The 19115-nt window shown below is 37.4% G+C and overlaps 2 protein-coding genes across 6 annotated transcripts in view; one reads left to right on the top strand and one right to left on the bottom strand.

The window, feature by feature from the left end:
• Positions 1-19115, top strand: part of si:ch211-51h4.2 — a 98481-nt gene that overhangs the window by 74157 nt on the left and 5209 nt on the right. For 2 of the 3 annotated variants that reach the window (XM_043252237.1, XM_043252239.1), the window contains exons 14-18: positions 4361-4475; positions 6303-6399; positions 6586-6655; positions 7749-7852; positions 7920-8099. In XM_043252237.1, coding sequence (XP_043108172.1) covers positions 4361-4475; positions 6303-6399; positions 6586-6655; positions 7749-7852; positions 7920-8082 — 549 coding nt within the window. In that variant the 3' untranslated portion in view covers positions 8083-8099. Of the gene's footprint in view, positions 1-4360; positions 4476-6302; positions 6400-6585; positions 6656-7748; positions 7853-7919; positions 10548-19115 lie in introns of those variants that run through there. The other variant, XM_043252238.1, reaches the window with a different exon arrangement.
• Positions 10744-19115, bottom strand: part of tbl1xr1a (tbl1x receptor 1a) — a 41314-nt gene continuing 32942 nt past the window's right edge. For all 3 annotated transcript variants that reach the window (XM_043252242.1, XM_043252241.1, XM_043252240.1), the window contains 14 exons: positions 16597-16699; positions 16098-16243; positions 14992-15211; positions 14749-14881; positions 13958-14099; positions 13811-13874; positions 13644-13741; positions 12909-12969; positions 12692-12813; positions 12531-12605; positions 12271-12398; positions 11375-11540; positions 11192-11293; positions 10744-11108 (listed from right to left, as the gene is read on the bottom strand). In XM_043252242.1, the coding sequence (XP_043108177.1) occupies positions 11082-11108; positions 11192-11293; positions 11375-11540; positions 12271-12398; positions 12531-12605; positions 12692-12813; positions 12909-12969; positions 13644-13741; positions 13811-13874; positions 13958-14099; positions 14749-14881; positions 14992-15211; positions 16098-16243; positions 16597-16654 (1542 nt within the window). In that variant the 5' untranslated portion in view covers positions 16655-16699 and the 3' untranslated portion in view covers positions 10744-11081. The remainder of the gene's footprint in view (positions 11109-11191; positions 11294-11374; positions 11541-12270; positions 12399-12530; positions 12606-12691; positions 12814-12908; positions 12970-13643; positions 13742-13810; positions 13875-13957; positions 14100-14748; positions 14882-14991; positions 15212-16097; positions 16244-16596; positions 16700-19115) is intronic.

Below are 19115 nucleotides of genomic sequence, written 5' to 3' on the forward strand. Positions count from 1 at the left end.
AGCTACAATATCTATCGATCTATCTATCTATCTATCTATCCATCTATCCATATATCCATATATCCATCAGGACAAAGCCTCGTCAGATTACCAGCCAGCAGATTTTATTTGATCATTCGTTCTTTGTTCTATTGTTCTATCTGTCTTTTAGTCATTTTAACCTATCTGTCCGTATTCATAACAGTCTATAACTCATTTTTTTTTAGCTCCGAGGTTCAATGACTTTTACTGTAGCTGAGATACCTGCACATCTCTCAGCAGGTCGTTCATGTCTACAGTGTAAATTTGTCCAATCTGTGTCCACCGCTGTGTTTGAACGGTGGATCAATGGTGGGAATCTTTTGTCTTAGAGATGATTAGCATAATGATGAGCTGGCTCTGACCTCACAACTGCCATCAATCACAACTCCGCTCTCTGTTCAAAGCTTTGAGCTGACCTTGAGTTTGGCTCTGAACTAAACCCTTTAAGATTTTGAATGTGTTTAAACAAAAGTGATAAGGATGGGTGGCATATAAATGACGACTGTTTAATGGAAATTTCAAAGAGAGTGATTCATGAAAAAGGTTTCTGTCAACAGGACATGCTTCTTTTAATCTAAAGGTCATCTCATGCTTGTTAAGGAAATGGTGTTGATTTCTGCAGCTGCTGGTGAAATGTTCCTTCTCCGAAGCCCAATAGGGTGGCATTTCCTTTGAGTCATGGAGAGATCAGAAACGCTACAGCTCTCTGTAATTCCAAAATTTGTGCTGGAACAGTGAAACTGTGTTGTGCTTTTGCCGATACATTTTAAACGTTATATTTACTATTATGCACATTTGTCACGGAGCTTTGGCTATATTTTTCTGCATCCCTATGAGGCTCTTGAGAGTTTACAGACCCTTAAATAAGAAATCTTCCTTGCATTCATAAAAAGGTCACGTTCTGCAAAAGGTCATTATTTACTCAAGCCGTTCCAAACCTGTGTGACTGACTTTCTTCCATGCAACACAAAAGGAAGATATTTGAATGTTTTACTTGTCAGTTTTATATGCAATTGAGAAAAGCAAACAAGCATTCAAGCTTCACGAGAACAGAAAAGCATAGTGATAGCTGTTCAAAAAGCTCAAGTACTATATTCCCAGTCTACCCAAGCTATTTAATAGTTTTGTGAAAAACTGTCAAAAATTGTTACTTAAAATCGGCCCACTCATAAATCTGCCTGCTCGCATTCAAGATCTTGAGAAAAGCAGCAAAATATTTTTGTTAATGCATCCTCCTTTTGGATTTGAATCATTTTGCTGAGTAAATTGATCCAGTTAGCAAATTATTTCAATAATTCATTAATCAAACTGATTCAGTTGGCAAGTGACTCGTGAATAATATATAGAAGATTAACATACAGATCTGTTCCTCGCACTTACAGTATGGATATCACAAGACTTAAGAAGTCTTTAAATAGCATATGCTTTTATGCACCTTTTTAAAATCCTATTTAATAATTAATAATAAGGTAATCAATTCTTAGATGAACTATTCCCTTAAAACCATCTTTGACTAGTTTTAATGGGAAATACGTACAGTATATCACCACAAACTGTTTTCCGCGAAGCCCAACAATTTAATCACGATGAAGGACAAGGCTGTGGTTTGTAAACTTCAGCAGGGTTTACAGAGAATTTCAGAAAAAGTTGTGATCATGCTCTGAGGAGCACCGCGGCAGCGGTCTTGTAGCATATCTGCTTGTTTCTATTTATACGTAGACAACCACGTTTCATGGGTTGCCTGAGACAGAGTGCATCAAGCTGACAATTTCATATGCACCGCAACAGGGATATAAATAAAGTCTCTCCTCCAAGGGGCGAGATGAAGAGAAACTTTAGAATCCTAATTTGCATGGAAACATCTCAAATTTATAATGCAGTGATGTTATATTCCTTTAACGCGGTTCGAAATCTTCCCTAAATTAGATAAGCGTGCAAATCGCCTTCAGCTCGATGGTTTTTTGATGTAGATCATGTTTTATTTACATCGGTTTTCAGCACGCTAGATTACGATGCTTGTGGATTCAAAGATAACGTCCAGCAGATGAACTGTCATCGTGCTGGTCCAAATCAAAAAAAAGACACGTTTTTGGCTTTATTGAATAGTTTGTGGAAAACGGTAATTTGATCATAAAACGGAGTTGCATTGCGGCGTCCCGAGTTCGAATCCCAGCTTAAGGACCCTTCCCAATCCTGCCCCCCTCTGTCTATCCCACTTTGCTTGAATATTCAGGGGTCTATCACTGATTTGTTAGTTCTGAGGTTCTAGTCTTCAAAATCCCATAATCCTTCAGAAATCATTCTAATATGATAATATTTAACACAAAACAGTTCTTATTATCATCATTGTTGAAAACAATTGTTCTTCTTATTTTTGAGTTTTTATTTTATTTCTTTTTTTGTGGAACACATGAAACAGGAGTCTATAATAAATGGAGATTATTTGATCTTTTGTAAAATTATAAATGTTTTCACGGTAACACTTTATTTTTGCAGTTACACCCGTTAGTTGCTTATTAGGATGCTTATTACTAGAATATTAGCTATTTATTAGTGCTAATTAATACCTTTATTCTACATCCCTTATCCTACCCAATACCTAAACTTAAGAACTACTTGACTAACTATTAATTAGAAGAGAATTAAGAATTTATTGAGGGTCTTAGTTAATAGTTAACAAGTGTTACCGTTTTTGCTCTCCCTCTTCAGTTTAATGCACTTTTGCTGTATAAATGCCTTTAATCTGTATACTCAACCAGCGACAGCAGAGAGCGCTCCATCCTGGTATTTTGATATTCGCATATTCCAACTAGCTACTAAATATCTCCTTTTGTGTTCCACTAAAGAAACAAAGCCACACAGGTTTGAAACAACAGGAGGGTGCGTGAATTATTATGGCTGTAACGTCAATCAATGTCTGCTGTTATAATTCTATCCTTCAGATTTGATTAGCGTATGGCCCTTTAATTCTGCTGTAAATGTGCTGTAATTCCCGTGTGTGAGAGTATTCGGTGGCAGCAGAACAGAGGCAAAGTATTAAACAATAATGTGCAGTCTTTTGCCTGAGGGGCCAATGGTGAGACTGTGCCATGAGCGAGAATTTGTGATCTAATTTAGGAGCAGTGAGGCGTTGAGTCTCCTCTCTGCGGACTTTTGGCTCCGTATACCACTCCATTTGCTTTTCTTTTTTTTTTAGACTGACTGACCAGCCCCTCAAAACTTTTCCAGAGCAGTTGACACAGAGCCCTTCTAAAGAATGGACAGGCCTTCAGATGTTTGATGTTAAAGCGGGTCCTGATCAGGAATTTATATTACACTTATCTATCTGTAGGTTTATTAAACAAAGCTCTTCAAACATTGAGAGCAAACATAAAGATACTTGTAGTTTTTTTATTACTCAGTCCTGCTGCTGAAAAATCTGCGCGCCTGTTTCATTATCATCAGTCCGAAGAACAAGATTTGGCATATCAGAGCAAAAATACCAAAATATTTCTCAGCATGCAGAGGCGATAGAGAGAAGTGCATGAAAAGAGCCAAGGGATGGTGTGTAGGGCTGAGATTTCAGAGACGGGGCTGAAAGATTGAAATGTCAGATATGAGTCAGAACCGCCAACCACAAAGAGATCAGGGCACTCGCACACGAATGAGAACACAAGACTATACTAGGAAAACATTTCCTAGCCCACACACAGCGTGCTATGAGTTAAATCCTGTTTTATTGATGGGGGGGGCACTTTTCATATCAAAATGTTTTTCGATGTGCAGTGCCTTCGCCCAGAACCTATAACCCGAAGCCCTTTTGAGCTCAAAGTTCATCTTTTTTCTGGCTAAAAACAGTTTTTGTGTCCTGTTAGCCCAACAATATGGCATAATGATCTGTTTAAGGCAGTGCTGACATTTAAAACCTCACCTCTACAGTAAGTGTGACCTCCAGCACACGGGCAGCTCCTCTCAACTGATTCTTCTAGAAAGGTGAGAAGAAGACGGGGGACTTTAAATGTCAATAGGTTTGCTCTTAATCAGATATATCTCGGCTTTGGTTGTTTCTAGTGGGACTGTGTGCCACATTTTTCATTTCTGAGTTTTATTTAGATTTGATATGTATTGTATGTAACGGTTTTTATCTTAAACCTTATTTTATTTTGATCCAATGTACAAACCTCACGGTGGAAACGAACTGCTTGAATCTCATCCAATCCTTTGAAATCAACCTGCTAGTTTAGTCGTGCTCAGAAAGACTAATGGTGTCATCTAGTGGTGACCTGCTGGTATAACACATTCGTGTTAAACCTGAAATCTGCTGGCTGGTCATCTGACGAGGCTGCGTGCTGTTCCACAGATCATAACCCAGAAGTACAGTCGCTTCTCATGGGTGGCAGAGCTGATCCAGATCTTCATCACCATCAGTATAACCGTGAGCTTCCTCGTGATGGGCACAGCCATGAAGCACACCAGTGAGTTTTTTTATCATGTCATGCATGTATTAGGAAGATAAAATCCTAGTATCACATTGTCACATCCTCGGATGACTATGTAAACTTGTTGTCTATTTATAAATTTGTGTGTATTTATAAATAGATAGACAGAACACACAGGCATATGTCATGCAAACAAAAACTTATATAAAGTTGTATAATACATAAATATATATATGTGTATATATATGTGTATATGTGTGTGTGTATATATATATATATATATATATATATATGTATGTATATGTGTGTGTGTGTGTGTATGCATACAACTATATAGACATATTTTCTAATCTAAAAGATAAAGAAAAAGGAATAGTGTGCTGGTCATCAGCGTGGCCTCCACTGGAGGTTGTGTGTCCAGTCTTGGCTCTGGTACGCTGCCTGCTGCATCTATCAGAGAGGCTGAAGTCTGTTTCTGGGCCCAGTCCAGCAAAGCTCTCAGCAGAGGGTGTCAGTGTGAATTATGTCCAACCCATGGCTCACCACGGTATGAATTCAAATAGCCTCTGTAACACATTACAGTGAGTTGCATGTGACACATTCCATCTGTTAATGTTGAGTGAGTGTGATCTCGCATCTGGCTATTAGTTGCTAGTGTCAAACAGAACGGTGTAGAAAGAGACTGTATGATGCTGCAGAGCAGGTTCATTGAAAAGACTAATTATTCTTAACTTGAATAATAAGATTAAGGTCAGAGGGAGAGACATAGCCTGGAATATTGCTTTCAGATGCAAAAATAAATATTCATAACACACCGTTCTTTCAAAGGCGAGTATGTATATTTATATGTAATGTAATATGTTAATATTTTAAAATGTCATTTATTCTTGTAATGATTAAGTGGAAACTAAAGCTCATTGTACATTGTATGGTTCAAAATGATCTGATTTTCTTTTATAGCAAAAATGATTTGGATATCAAGCCAATGTCATGTTCCACATCAAGTTGTCCAAAAGAAAATCTTAGCAATACATATTGCTTATTTAAAAAATAAGAACTTTCTAGGCGATTTTCTCAGTATTTAGATTATTTTGCATCATCATTGCAGATTTTCAAATAGTTGTATCTCAGCTAAAAACTTCTTATCCTAACAAACCACGCATCAATGGAAAGCATATTTATTCAGCTTTCAGCTTTATAATTTATGAATTTAATATTTAGTATGTTTTGTGGAAAGGTGATTTTTTTTTTTTTCTTAGTTATTTGAACTTTTACATTGTTGCAGAAATTGGGTTATGTCAAAAAAATGAACAGTGCACGTGTTTATTTTTAAAACTTATATGAAAAAAAACTCTAGACCAAAAAATTGAAAAAAAACAAATATTAAAAATGTGTAATAACAGTGATCACAGATTTACTAAATTATACAATTATATATATATATATATATATATATATATATATATATATATATATATATATATAAATAAAATATGAAATAGTGCTGTCACGTACAATTAATAATACATGTTTCTGATTGCATTAAACATTTATATTTGTTTTATATTTTGTATATATTTTATATTACATTTAATATATAAACAGAATTTTTCTTAAATATATATATATATATATATATATATATATATATATATATATAACACACATATTATGTAAACTAAAACTTTTATTTTGGATGTTATTAATCTCTCGACAGCACTGTTTAACAGAAATATATTATGCGCGTGTGTCATGTTTTTCCCTATCTGTGGCCTTAATGAAAGCTCGCTAATAAAGCATTCCACGGTGGTCTCCTTTCAATGTAGTCTTCACTTCATGACCTGACGTGGCCTCTGTTTTCAGTCGATGGCCTGGCCGGCTCCCACTGGACGGAGACGAGAATCAGCTCGAGGCTGTCGGCCCAGAGCTCTGGATGGAGGAGCTTCCAGCACTGCAGACGGTAAACTCTGGATCCAGCCCTGGCAGATCATTTCACAGACCATTTCTTACAGCTTTACAGCCCGTCACAGCCAGCATATTCCTTTACTCTGCTAATAAAAAAGGCTTTTGCTGCATTAAAAACACTGGCTTTGATAAATCGCAATATGTCCCAGACCCACCAACCTCTTTCTTTCCCTTCTTCCAGGTTCTTCAGCAGTTTCATGTCCTTTTTGGCTTTCGGCCTCATATTTGTCGTTTCTGCTTGCGAGCCGAAGGTCAGTACTCATTTCACTTTGGTACACTAAAGCATTTTTTTTTATTTTCCATCTAATTATTGTTAACTAAAACAAACAAATGAGCAAACAAAATAAATAAATGCAAAAACTGAATACCTGTAACTAAATAAAATAAGTCAAATGATCTATTAAAATGTTTTACCTGAGCTAGATGGTAAGACATTTGTCATTTTCTTTTATTTTAACTTGAATTACTGAAATAACTGAAGCTAAATAAAAAAAAAAAAAAAAAAAACATTTAACCCCAAAAGAACTGTATTACAGTCTTACTATTCTCTAATCTCGTTGAGTATCCACGCCAGGGCTAAAATGTATAAAAACTTTGACGTGGAAAAGTGTCTTTGTGTAAAAGCGCTTAGCGCCAGGTCGTGGTCTGAGCAGATGCACTATTTATTGTCGGATTATTGACGGTTTTTGAAAATTCTATGAATCACACGTGCGCATGTCGGAGAAATGAACATAATGATGGTTTCTGCGCAACATTTTATAAATAAAGCCCCTGAACTTGATTGCATGTCTGCAAAATATAATTACTCACCCAAAACTTTTCATTCATGCTTTGTGTCCTTCCAGAATTGAGCCAAAACAATATAAAAAACTATATCAATTTAGACAAATAAAAAAAAAGAAAAATGACAACAATGAAAGCAATGCCTATTTTATTCCATTTTAAATATTTTTTATATTGTATATCCACTCCATTATTGTTAACTAAGACATAATAATAATAATAATAATAATAGAAACTAAATAAATGTTAACTGAAATAAACTTTTTTTTTTTTTTTTTTTTTTTTTTTTTTTTTTTACTTAAGCTAAATGCTATAATTACGTTCATTTTATTTTAATTTGGAGAACTAAAATAAAAGCTAAATAAACTAAAATTAATTTAAAATAATTTTTTATAGTGCTGCGCATTAAATTACAAATCAATAATAATGACAATAAAAAAAATTAAAGACAAATGTCAAATTATTAACACAAACTGCATCAGTGCTACTAAAATAACACTGCTTTAGTTTTCAGTTAACAAAAACACCACCAGTAAATGACGTCTACTGTCTGTTGTGTAGGGATTTGTCATGATGCTAGATAAAGTGGTCTCCTTCTCCTTGAACACGGAGGTGGGCTTATTCATCTTCCTCATGCTGAGATCCTCCAGATCCGAGCGCTTCAAGTGAGTAAAAGCATTTGTTCATCTCATGCCCACCCGTCCTCCTGTTTCACCGCTCCTCTGTTTCCAGGCATCTGACCGTGCCTCTGCCCGCCAGCGAGAGACTCTTCAGGCTCCACTGGCTGCTGCCCATCTACTTCCTGTTCGCCGTAGCCTACGACGTCTTCCAGAGCATCCTGGAGATCACCGAGAACGTGGGGCTCGTCCTCCACACCAATTCTTCTCTTGGATGAGAGCGACCGGATATCAGGTGGGACAACGTCTGCTGCTGAGGTCTCTCAGGAACGGACGGTTATTACCCAAACAAAACACAGATCACAGAACCTGCCCAAACCTCACAGTTCACAGCATCTCAGATCAGAAACGTTCTTTGAGTTAAAAAGGCTCCTCGTTCACGCAAAGCCGAGCTATTTTTACATCCTCCCACTTCAGTTTGATCCAACAAAATTGCATGTGCTCTCGGAGTTAGGAGATATATTTTGATTTCCTCGACAATGCTCAGTGATTAAATCTGCATTCGCGCCGTCAAACCGTAACAACGTTCCAAGAAGAGCTGCCACAGAAAGATCTTTAAGGAAATCACGGGCTGTTATTTATCCAGTATATAATTTGCGATTTAAACGAGCAGGCTGGAGTGCTTCGACGAGGAAGAAAAACCACAGGATAACAGAATAAAATGTAGTGATTTGATTGAAGAGGTGTAAGATGTTTACGTGCGTGTAGATCCCATCATTCAGGTTTTTATACTCCACTCATCGATATGATGGAATTAAACATTCAAAGGCAAGATTACTTCTAATATGACCGATATTAAACCGTTCTGGAAATAGTGCAACCAAAAAAAGGGAATTCTTTCGACAAACAAATGCTTGAAAAAGAGTAATATTTATCTAAATTAATTCAAAAGCTTGAGATTTAAAAAAATCTTTCTATTTCAAGAGGCATTAGATTGGACAAAAATGACAAGACCGTTGTTTTGTGAAAGATTTTATTTCAAATAAATGGTGCTCTGTCTTGAAAAAGGAATCATAAAAAATAAAAACAGATTTTGCCATCTATCTATCTATCTATCTATATATAATAAAACTTAAAGAAATAAAACTTAAAGAAATAAATATTTTAGATTGTAATGTTTTGCTATATTACTGTTTTTATCAAATAAAAGACTTAAGCATTAGAATTCTCTATTAAACTTACCGACCCTGAAGGTGGGTAGAAAAAAAGGTTTATTAAAGTGCAAAAGTGCCTAATTACGTAGACATTTGAATTAGAATTATAAAGCACAGAAATATCAAGCAACATTAAGCAATGGCATTACTATTTGGATAGCGAGGATAAATATGGATTTTCTTTTCTGACTGAACTCTCTGTAAGATTAGTCCCTAGTCTTGTTCAGTAACGGGTTCATTTGTAACATCTTTAATGTCAAATCAGGAGAATAAATACACAGCCATAATATCAAAATATACTTTATTTTGGACTCCAGATCTGATTCAAATGACAACAGATCAATGCAATGCAGGGGGGAATTTTTGCAACCAAAAACATTTGACTGGGGAAACAAAGATCAGGTGTGGGGACATCTGAGAACTCACGGGACTCAGAGCGAGCAAAACTGAGGTCTAAGCTGTACACCCTCAAACCGACCTCCAGTAGTTCGTAGGGGCTTTTTTTTCTTCTTTTTTTTTCTTTTTTTTTTTTGCTTATTTACTTTTTTTTTTTTTCTTTTTTTTTTTAATAGCTACAAAGAAATATGAATTACAAAAGTTTTAAAAGAGTACAAAAAGTCCAGGAGACACAGATGCAGTAAGAATAATGATTAGAAATGACACTGAGGAACTGAAGGTCGCTACGGGGCGGGCAGGCGCTGGGGCAAACACCCTTCTGATGGCATAGGCTGTAATAAATAGTGTTCAGATGGGGGGGGTTCATCAGTTTCAAAATCACAAAATACGACACGTTTAAATGATATTGTTTAAATGCGGGGTTATAGCCTGAAAATATCTCTGTGGGGGACAAAAACGGATTCAGGCAGATTTTTGCACTCTTGGGGTCTGGGACTTTTTTTTCCCTCCTCGCTGGTCGAGGCATTGAAAAGCGTCGCAGACTAAACGCCGAGAAAAACCTAAAGTTATTAGACCGTCCTCATGCAGGCGATTACAGTAAGTGAACGTCAGCATCCCATCACATAGCAGTGCAGGGAACCCCAAAAATTACTTTTGAAAAAGCATTAATATAGATGCTTAGTCAGATGTTCTGTCAACAGACTTGCTTTAGGTTTTGGGTTCTCCAACAAAAAAAAAAATATTTTATTAACACTGTATAACAGCAAAAAAAGGACTGTAAATGAAAGACAAAATTAAGTAAATAATCCAATTAAAAAGTACAAAAGTATGAAGGGTTTCATTCAAAATAATGTAAACCTAAAGCAAGTCTCTTTTTTTCCCCCCACGTCTCAAACTGAGGAACATAATTGTCGGTCTTCTTTTTAGGGGGAAGATCTACCACTTAAATACAGTAGTATGAGCGAACGGATATGCGTGCCTGTTTCTGTGGAGGTCAATGTACCTCTCATCTGGGGGGAAAAAAACAGGGTCTGAGGGGAAGATTACGGTTACACCATAGCATAAAAGGAAAACCAAAGAACAAGAAAAAGATTGATTTTTTTTTTTTTTTTTTTTTTTCTCATGTCCCCACACTGTTGAAATCACAAAACATCCAGTACCAAAAGACTAAATATCTGTACTCGTGTCAAATGGAGGAAAACGTGAGTCCTGGAATCATGCAGCTTTGACGTCAAATCAAATGTGCGAAAGAAAGAAAGAAAGAAAGAGAGGGGGGGAGGAAAAGAAAACGATATGTCTGCACACTGAAACGGAAACTACCAACAAAGATTAAAATCCTTTCGTTTGTTTATTTCGATGAGATTGGTTTTGGAGAACAAATAGTAAAATATCTTCCAAATTTGGTACATATACCAGTCTTGTCTTTCCTTCTTCCTCTGTTATAATGTTTGTTTGTTTTTTTTTTTTCCACCTTACAAAAGTCATTTGAATGTCTCTGGTTGGAATCACATCCTCTCCGCTCGGCCTGTGGCGTCAGGGTGCTTGTGTTTGTTTGTCTGTAGTGGCTGGCCATGGTTCACTAGGGACTGTAGCAGTTTGAGGGTCAGGGACAGTCATTTTGGCTATGTACACATTCATAGTCGGTCCATGGCTTCCAGCAAGCAGCGCTATTTCCGCAGATCTAATACACAAACCTACGAGGAAAGCAAGGAGACGTTTAAGATGGGCATTATCCGACACCTTTATTTGAGGAGCACAGCACTGAGCTTGTACTTACAGAGCCGTCTGACGCACTTGCTCCTACTTTGTCTCCTGCTGCATTCCAGCAAACTTCAAAAATGCCCCCTGTCCCCCTGTAGCTATGGACTAAAGCACCAGTCTGTGGGAACGAGAGCGATAGGAGAGTTCAGATCCAGCCGCGCGTTGGGCATTGTCTGGATCGGAGGACTTCCGGTCTTACCTGCGTGTTCCAGATGTGGACACATTTGTCAAAAGAGCCGCTGGCTAGATGGCGTCCGTCGGGGCTGAAGGCCACGCTGTACACGGGCTCCTGGTGTTTGGTTAGTGTGTGGATGCAGATGCCTCGATCTACGTCCCAAAGCCGAACAGTGGAGTCGAAGGAAGCACTAGAGGTGTCAGGGAGTGAGCGTTTAATTGAGGCCCTTTCTCAAAGAAATTCGGTCAATACTGATAAAGCATCATTTTATGCTTAATTACCATAGCAGCTTGTTAGTAGCTTTTTTTGTAATGAAGCCAAAACTACATATTCACAAAAATGTAAACTCACTGTGACTTACATTTGTAAGATATAAATTCTCAATTCGGAGATTTAAAAAAAAAAATCCAAATTGTGACAAATGTGAGACAAAAGTCACAAATATAAAACAACAGAGAGAAGCAAACTTAAACTTTTTTTTTCCCTTTTTTAATTTTTTTAAAAAATAATGGGAAAAAAAGTTACATGCTCCAAGAGAATTTAGCCATAGCAACATTTTAAATTTCAGCATGAAAAATGGATATTAAGTGTTTTAACAGCATTACATTTTTATCATTTTCATCATGTTTTTTCTTCATTGTGCATTCTAATTAATCAGTCAAACTACAGTTGTTTTTTTGACTACATAAAAAAAAAAGGCAAAAAAAAAAGTGATAGCATAATAAAAAAAAAACTGTAATAGTATAGTGCAGAAGTGGTATTTGAACTGGGGATGCTGGTAGGCGCAGCACTTTTTTGCATTCTAGAAAACAGCTATGTTCATTCATAGATGTGTGTGTGTGTGTGTAAATTACCAACAAAAATATTCTTTGACATACAGTATACCAGTCTGGCCAGCAGGAGGTGTGTGTTACTACTACCTGGCCAGCATTAAATTGGCATTGGGGTTGTTGGTTCCTGGACCTGTGGGGCTCCATTTGATAGTGTAGATTTCTTTGCTGTGAGCTTGCAAATCATGAACACAAGTGTCCTGTTTCATACTCCAGATCTAGGGCGATAGAAGAAGCAGAAATTATTTAGATCACCAGGACAGCACTTGTATCATCAAAACGTGTACCTTGCACTTATCCTAGTTGCAAAATATGATAAATAGCATAGCAAATGTTACAAGGAGTATTACCTTAAGAGTCATGTCATCAGAACACGACGCCAGCAGGTTACCGGTCGGATCCCATTTGATTGCATTAACTTCATTCTGGAGACAGGGAGAAAGAGTTCGGGATGGATTAGTTTGGCAGACTGGGCTTGTAGGAAACGGAGGGACAAGCAGACGGGTCTTACTGTGTGTCCTTGGAATGTCTTAATGGGTCGGTCCTGGCCCAGTTTGCACACATGGATGCACATGTCTGTGCTACAGGAGGCAAACGTGTTGTTACTCTGCCAGTCCACGTCCAGAGCGGGTGCTGAGGCGAGAGGGAGAAAAGGCCGCAGCGTGAGAGCTTTATCCCCTTAAAAAAAAATTATAAAATACTACTGATAAAGTGGAGTCTGTGTGCACCTGAATGAAACGGGAACTGCTGTTTGGCTTCCCCTGTGTGAGCATCCCAAATGATTGTTGTCTGAAGAAAGGAGGCAATATTAAATCATCTGTGACAGGGTAAAATATAATGCATATTTAAAAGTGACGTGGGTAATTTATGTGCCACTCACGACACGTATTAACTAGAAAATATAGATTTTTCTCTGAAGAAAAGAGTGGTGGATGCAATGCTAAAGTTCTGTCGGGAATTTCCCCCCAAACCATTTTTCTTCTAGTTATGAACGGTAATAATACATTTTACAGTTTACTAATATTGGTTAATCAACCCTAGACAAGCAGGTAAGCAAATAAAATATATTTTTAAATATTATGAAATTTACTAAGCATTTCATTAAAAATAATTAACTTTTTTATTTTAAAAATAAATTATTTTCCTTTTAGATTAAAAACTCCTAGAGTTTGGGAAACCCTTATAACTATTAAAAAAAAAAAAAAAAAAAAAAACACACAAATTTGTTAACTGGTGGAAATTATAAAATAATAATAATCATCATATAAAAATAATTTTCTTTAAATATAGAATTAATTAAAAAATATATATATAAATATTTAATACTGTTATTTCAAAAACAACACTACCCTGTTCTAGATGACTTCCAGGATATATTTAGCTGTTGCTAAGGTATTTTGGCTTGGTTTGTTGCTATTGTTCTTGGTACTTTCTTTCTATACTTTAGAGCCTGTAGTTCTTACCTTATCAACACCAGCACTGAGGATAAAGTTTCCTTTTTTGTTCCATTTTAATGCGAATATTGGACCTTTATGTTGACCAAGGGTACTGGCCAGATTACCTGTGAATGAACACAGTTATTAGTCTGCTGAATGGAATGACAGAACGCAAGGAAAACCGGTTTGCTTACCATCTTTAGTCCATATTCTTGCAAAGCCATCATAGGAGCCCGTGGCTAATAGTGTACCTTCACTCTGATGAACAAAAAGAGCAAATGTTAAGTCTGTGAAAATACACCGTTTTAGTAGAGAAGGGAGCGTGTCGTAGCTGAACTCACGTTCCAGTCTAACGATGTGACGTCTTTGTTGCTGGGCACGTCTTGGCCTCCTTCCCGTATGCAGTGCCTCAGGACGAGCTGTGTAGAGCTACTGCTGCTGTTCTCACTCAGATTCCAGATGCGCGCCGTTGAGTCTCCAGACCTGCAGGGAGCCAGAGGATCAAATAACTTTTATTTTCTACAGATGCACCAGTCACACGCTTTCTTTCTGATTATTGGTACTTCAGCAATCCACAGCCAGCTTCTAGTCTTCCACACTACGGCTGGGTATTACCATACATGATAAGATTAGATTTTTTCATTATATTTCGATACAATATCAGATAATTACTTTGTGTGCGCCTATATATATAAAAATGAACAGCTGACTTCTATACAAACATACTGCACACAAGGCAATTTGTATTACAAAATAACCGATTCATAATAGAACTTTTTATTTTTGTTGTAATTAAATATTAAATTGCATGTTAATGCTTTTTTATGTATTATTTGAATTCAGTTACTGAAAATTAAAAAGCTTAATATTAAACAAAAAGGTAAAAGTAACAAGGCACGAAGCTGGCTGCAAATTATTAAATTTATCTATTCTCAAAATATGAAACAATTAAAAATCGAGAAACTAGAGAATTAAAAACCAGTCCTGTCCCACACTCTTTAGCAAATTACAATGCGTGTTTACAATCGCCAGTGTCAGTCCAGTAGAAAAGGTCACTGATCTAGGTATCTGATCGGTGCGTCCCTACTGTGGATGAACAGCCGAATGGAAGACAAGCGTGCTTATAACTGACCCGGAGGCGAGCAGGTCACTGACAGGGTTCCAGGCGCAGATGAAGACCTCTGACTCGTGACCTCTCAGCACCATGGCTTTATTCTGAGGGATCTCCACATCTACATCCACGTCCATCATGTCTGCGTGGTTATCTGTAAAGACGGAGGCACGTGAGGACTAACGCACACGACATACATCACTGAGAGAAAATGCAACTGAAAGAAACGTTGCGTGACGCTGATGAACTGTGTAAGTGACTCACTAGGTAAGGCGTGAGCACCGTTCTCCTCTCCATTTGCGGTGTTTTCTCCGTTTTTGGCGTTACCCTGCATGTTGGTGCTGGTTGCAGAGGGAGCTGCGCCGGCCTGTTGCTGGGCCAGTTTGTCTCGGTACGCCTGCTGCCGGGTCTGTACCACATCGGGCATCACCGCGTCGATCAATGACAGAGATTCAATGGGCCGCCCATCGAACAGCGTGCCATCCTGAACACACGTAAAAATAAAATGAAATACTAATGTGCATCGTACTCGGGAGGTATACCTGGCCGAGCTCTAATGTCACAAAAAAATGAGTTTCAGATAGAGCTTTCATATTACGCACCGGAAATAAACAAGACAGCAAGCACTATGGATTATTATAAACCCACTATATGGTTTGTAAGCGATTTTCTTGAGATTTGGATAGTTTCATAATAATGAATTTGTGCAGCGATACAAACAGGCTATAAATGGTATATTTTAACAACAGCAAAATACCAAATACTACGTGTGATAGCAAAAGGGAAATTACCACAGACACTCGATGGTGGCTTTAAATGACTTGACTAAAAGTGTACTATTAATCTCATCAATTTTGTACGTCAGCATGATGCTAATGTTAGCTCTAATACCGCACATAAGGTCGCAAGCACATATTTTGTTGTATTTATTTAGAAATACTTCTGATAAAAGTAGGGTAAATGTTTATGGGATTGTAAATATAGTGGCATGTGGCTTTGTAAATGTTTTATTACCAGTATAACGACTGAATAAAAACAGAAGAATGATGATAAATGAGGGTGATGTGTCATACCTGACAGTCGTGTGAAAAGTTTCCTTAAACTAGTTTGTCTTGCATTTTTTTATTTCAACATTTTTTTCAACAGTATTTTCAAGTTGTGACATATATATATATATATATATATATATATATATATATATATTTCAAAATGTTTTGTGAGATTTAACCAATAATTAAGATTAATCCACAAATTATTACAATAATATTATATATGCAAGACTGCTTGTTTTTAAATATACTAAAAGAAATCCTTGAAGTAAACGAGTAAAGGCACCTTGATTGATTTGGTGAATAAAGCTGTGCTCTCACCTCATTGATGCTGACTTCAGCTTCCACGTACTGCAGGCCCTTCTGAATGATGGAGATCAGGGCAGCAGGGGGCACTAGGGCGCCGTTGATGTTAGACTGACTGATGTGACTCTCAATGCCGAATGTGAAGGCCGAGTGGGAAAACCCTGCCAGAGGGAATGATAAACACTTTAGCGTGACGCTTGCTGGATCAACTTTCTCTCTCAGCTAACAGCTACGCAGAGGGTATCGAGTGTGTGTGTGCGTGCTCCATCGCTTTTACTATAAATCAACGCTGATAGTATACATTACTGACAGATACATTTACATATCTGTGAGCGATATCCAATAAAGAGTGATATTCTAATAGGCCTAGTTTCATGTGGATTCAGAAGATGTGTAAAGTGTGGGGTTTTTTTGCTCCTCTTTAAATTTATTAACCATCACTGCAGGCAAAAGCTGTGTGACAGTTATAGTTTCAGAGTGTTGATTTGGGCCGTTTAGTTTGAGCAGAACCTACCTGACTCCTGCAGGTATCTATACACCAGGAAGTTGACCTCATCGCTGCTAATACTCATCTTCACACCTGCTTACACCATGAGGTCAGCACACAGGACACTAGCCTGAGAGAGAAAGGACAAAGACAACATCAGAAAGCCACATCGCAGAATATACTGTAAAAAAAAAAACGACAGATACGGATATTGCCAGGCTCTCTGCCTTCCACTCAGAGCGTGTATAAAAAGCCTCTTTTACAGTGCAATAAGGGGGTAAAAGCTCTCTTTGTCAGCCCAAACCTGAGTGTGTACTACGCTGCCAGAGGTTACCAAGGGCTTCACAGCCCTGCATGGCTGAATAACAAGTTGTAGTACCGCAAGTGGCCATTAAACAGTGGGGGCGCTGTTGCACCAAGACTACAGAGCAGTAGAAGCATCAGCCACTGAAAATGTTTACATGAGGGCTACTACAAAATACCTCTGTTTACTTGAGTTTGACACTTGGATTCATTGTGACTTTGGCTTTACGGAGCTGCCAAAATGTCCGTTAGCGCTAACAGATGTTGAATTTTTTTTTAGGGCAGGAATCGAAATTAAACCTGACCTAGATCTGACGCACTCTAAATATTAGTCGATTGTGATTTAAAACAGACGAGCGACGCATTCCATTTTCAAGGTCATTTCTTTACATACATTTTAGAGTTGTTCATTCAAATAATATTTCTGTATTACGCCACAATTTCGAGACGTCCGCTCAGCGCTGGACTTCCTCCAGAAAAGAGCATCGCCGAGCACAAACATGTTTTCGGTTCCGCATCGAAGTGCTGCGTAACCACATACGTTCTAATTCAGAAAAGTGACCCATTTCCTCATGACCTCGGTGTCTTCGCCATTCCAGATCCTCATCTATACAGAGAAGTGAATTGGAAAGTGTTCCGCCATCGCTCGGCGTTTACAGTCATAGGATGTGGTTTGCTTGCGAGCGGGATGGTTTTCGCCTCCTCTTCGGTTTCTTGCTTGCAATCGTTTTTTGAGCGATGGGGTTTCATTCTATTTGTAGACGGGGCCGTCGTGTGACGTAACGCCTACCTGCTCCCTTCTTAACAGGCTATGGTTTGTTTTTGAGTAACATTTAGCCTGCTGGTGAACGCTCGATTAGCTGGCTGAACTTTTCGAACATTAGAGTTGCCCGTCTTGCGTTCCCTTCATAAAATATGCAAAAGCATGCAAATAGGAACATCATCAAAAGGCAGTGTGTCAAGGCCAATCAGATAACACAGATACTGTGGCGTCCAATCAAATCAGGTAGAGCGGTGCCACTGGATCGATGCGTTTTATCTCACAGCATAGCCAAATTAAATCCCTGCAACAGTGCAGAGTGCTCATCTATATTATCGAGCGGCCGAGTCGATACCGAGGAGGACCGCTACCTTCCAATGAATCACCCCTGCTCTTCAGGACCACCTAGCCTGCAAAACAGAGCAGGGAACTCCAGGCATTTACAGTCCGCAACATTAGTTCAAGTAAAGAAACCACGGGTGGGGAAATTCCCTCGTAGATGTGACACAGAAAGAGCTTTTATTGAAGCGGGTCACGGACCTCCGTGAGATATATATCGCCATCTGCGTCTCGTAAATCGCCTTCAGGAATGCAAATTTCACGATACGTTCTCTGCCTTGGACGACATTTTGGTGCACTGGAGGATGCTTAGCGTGTAGCGTAATCTTCATTGTATAATCAAAGGCGGCGTGGGTTGCGTAACTCTGGAGCGCGTGCACTCAGGGTGAGGGAGTTTGTACTGTGTTATTCAAGGCTGAGGGGGAAGTCTGAGAGGAAATGCTATTTAACTGTTTTGGGTGAAAGGTGTAACGTATGGCTATCGAGTTACCGTCTGATAAGAGCCAGTTTATAGCAATAATGTCAAAAAAGGCCAAGCAGAAGGAAGTCTGCAAATTAGAAACAGTGATAGAAGTAATTTTCCTGCAGCTCCGGAGAGACTAAATGCGTTCAAGTGGCAAATAATAGTATTTGCCGCTTTAATACTCACATTTAACTATTTTGATTTTAATATGAAACAAAAAATTATAAATAAAATCCATTATGAAGTAGTGCAACCTAGTAAACGTTTAACACGATTTTCACGCATAAAAAAAATAAATAAAATATATATATATATATATATATATATATATATATACATATATATATATATATATATATATATATATACATATATATATATATATATATATATATATATATATATATATATATAAAAATAAAAATACAAGCAATTTTTAACATTTAAAAATCCTGATTAAAACTAAATGGATAATAAATAAAAAGTTAAATAAATAATAAGATGTTAATTCACAACATTAAAAATGTAAAAAAAAAAAAAACTTAATGACTATCAATGCCATGTGGTGTAACAAAAATTTAATATTTGCACACATCTTAAATCTTCCAAAAATGCTTAAACAGAATAATAATAATTATAATAAAAATAATAGAATTAACATTAAAATAAGTTTTTTGTTTA

The sequence above is a fragment of the Puntigrus tetrazona genome, chromosome 11, assembly GCF_018831695.1.
Source record: "Puntigrus tetrazona isolate hp1 chromosome 11, ASM1883169v1, whole genome shotgun sequence".
Taxonomy (NCBI): Eukaryota; Metazoa; Chordata; class Actinopteri; order Cypriniformes; family Cyprinidae; genus Puntigrus; species Puntigrus tetrazona.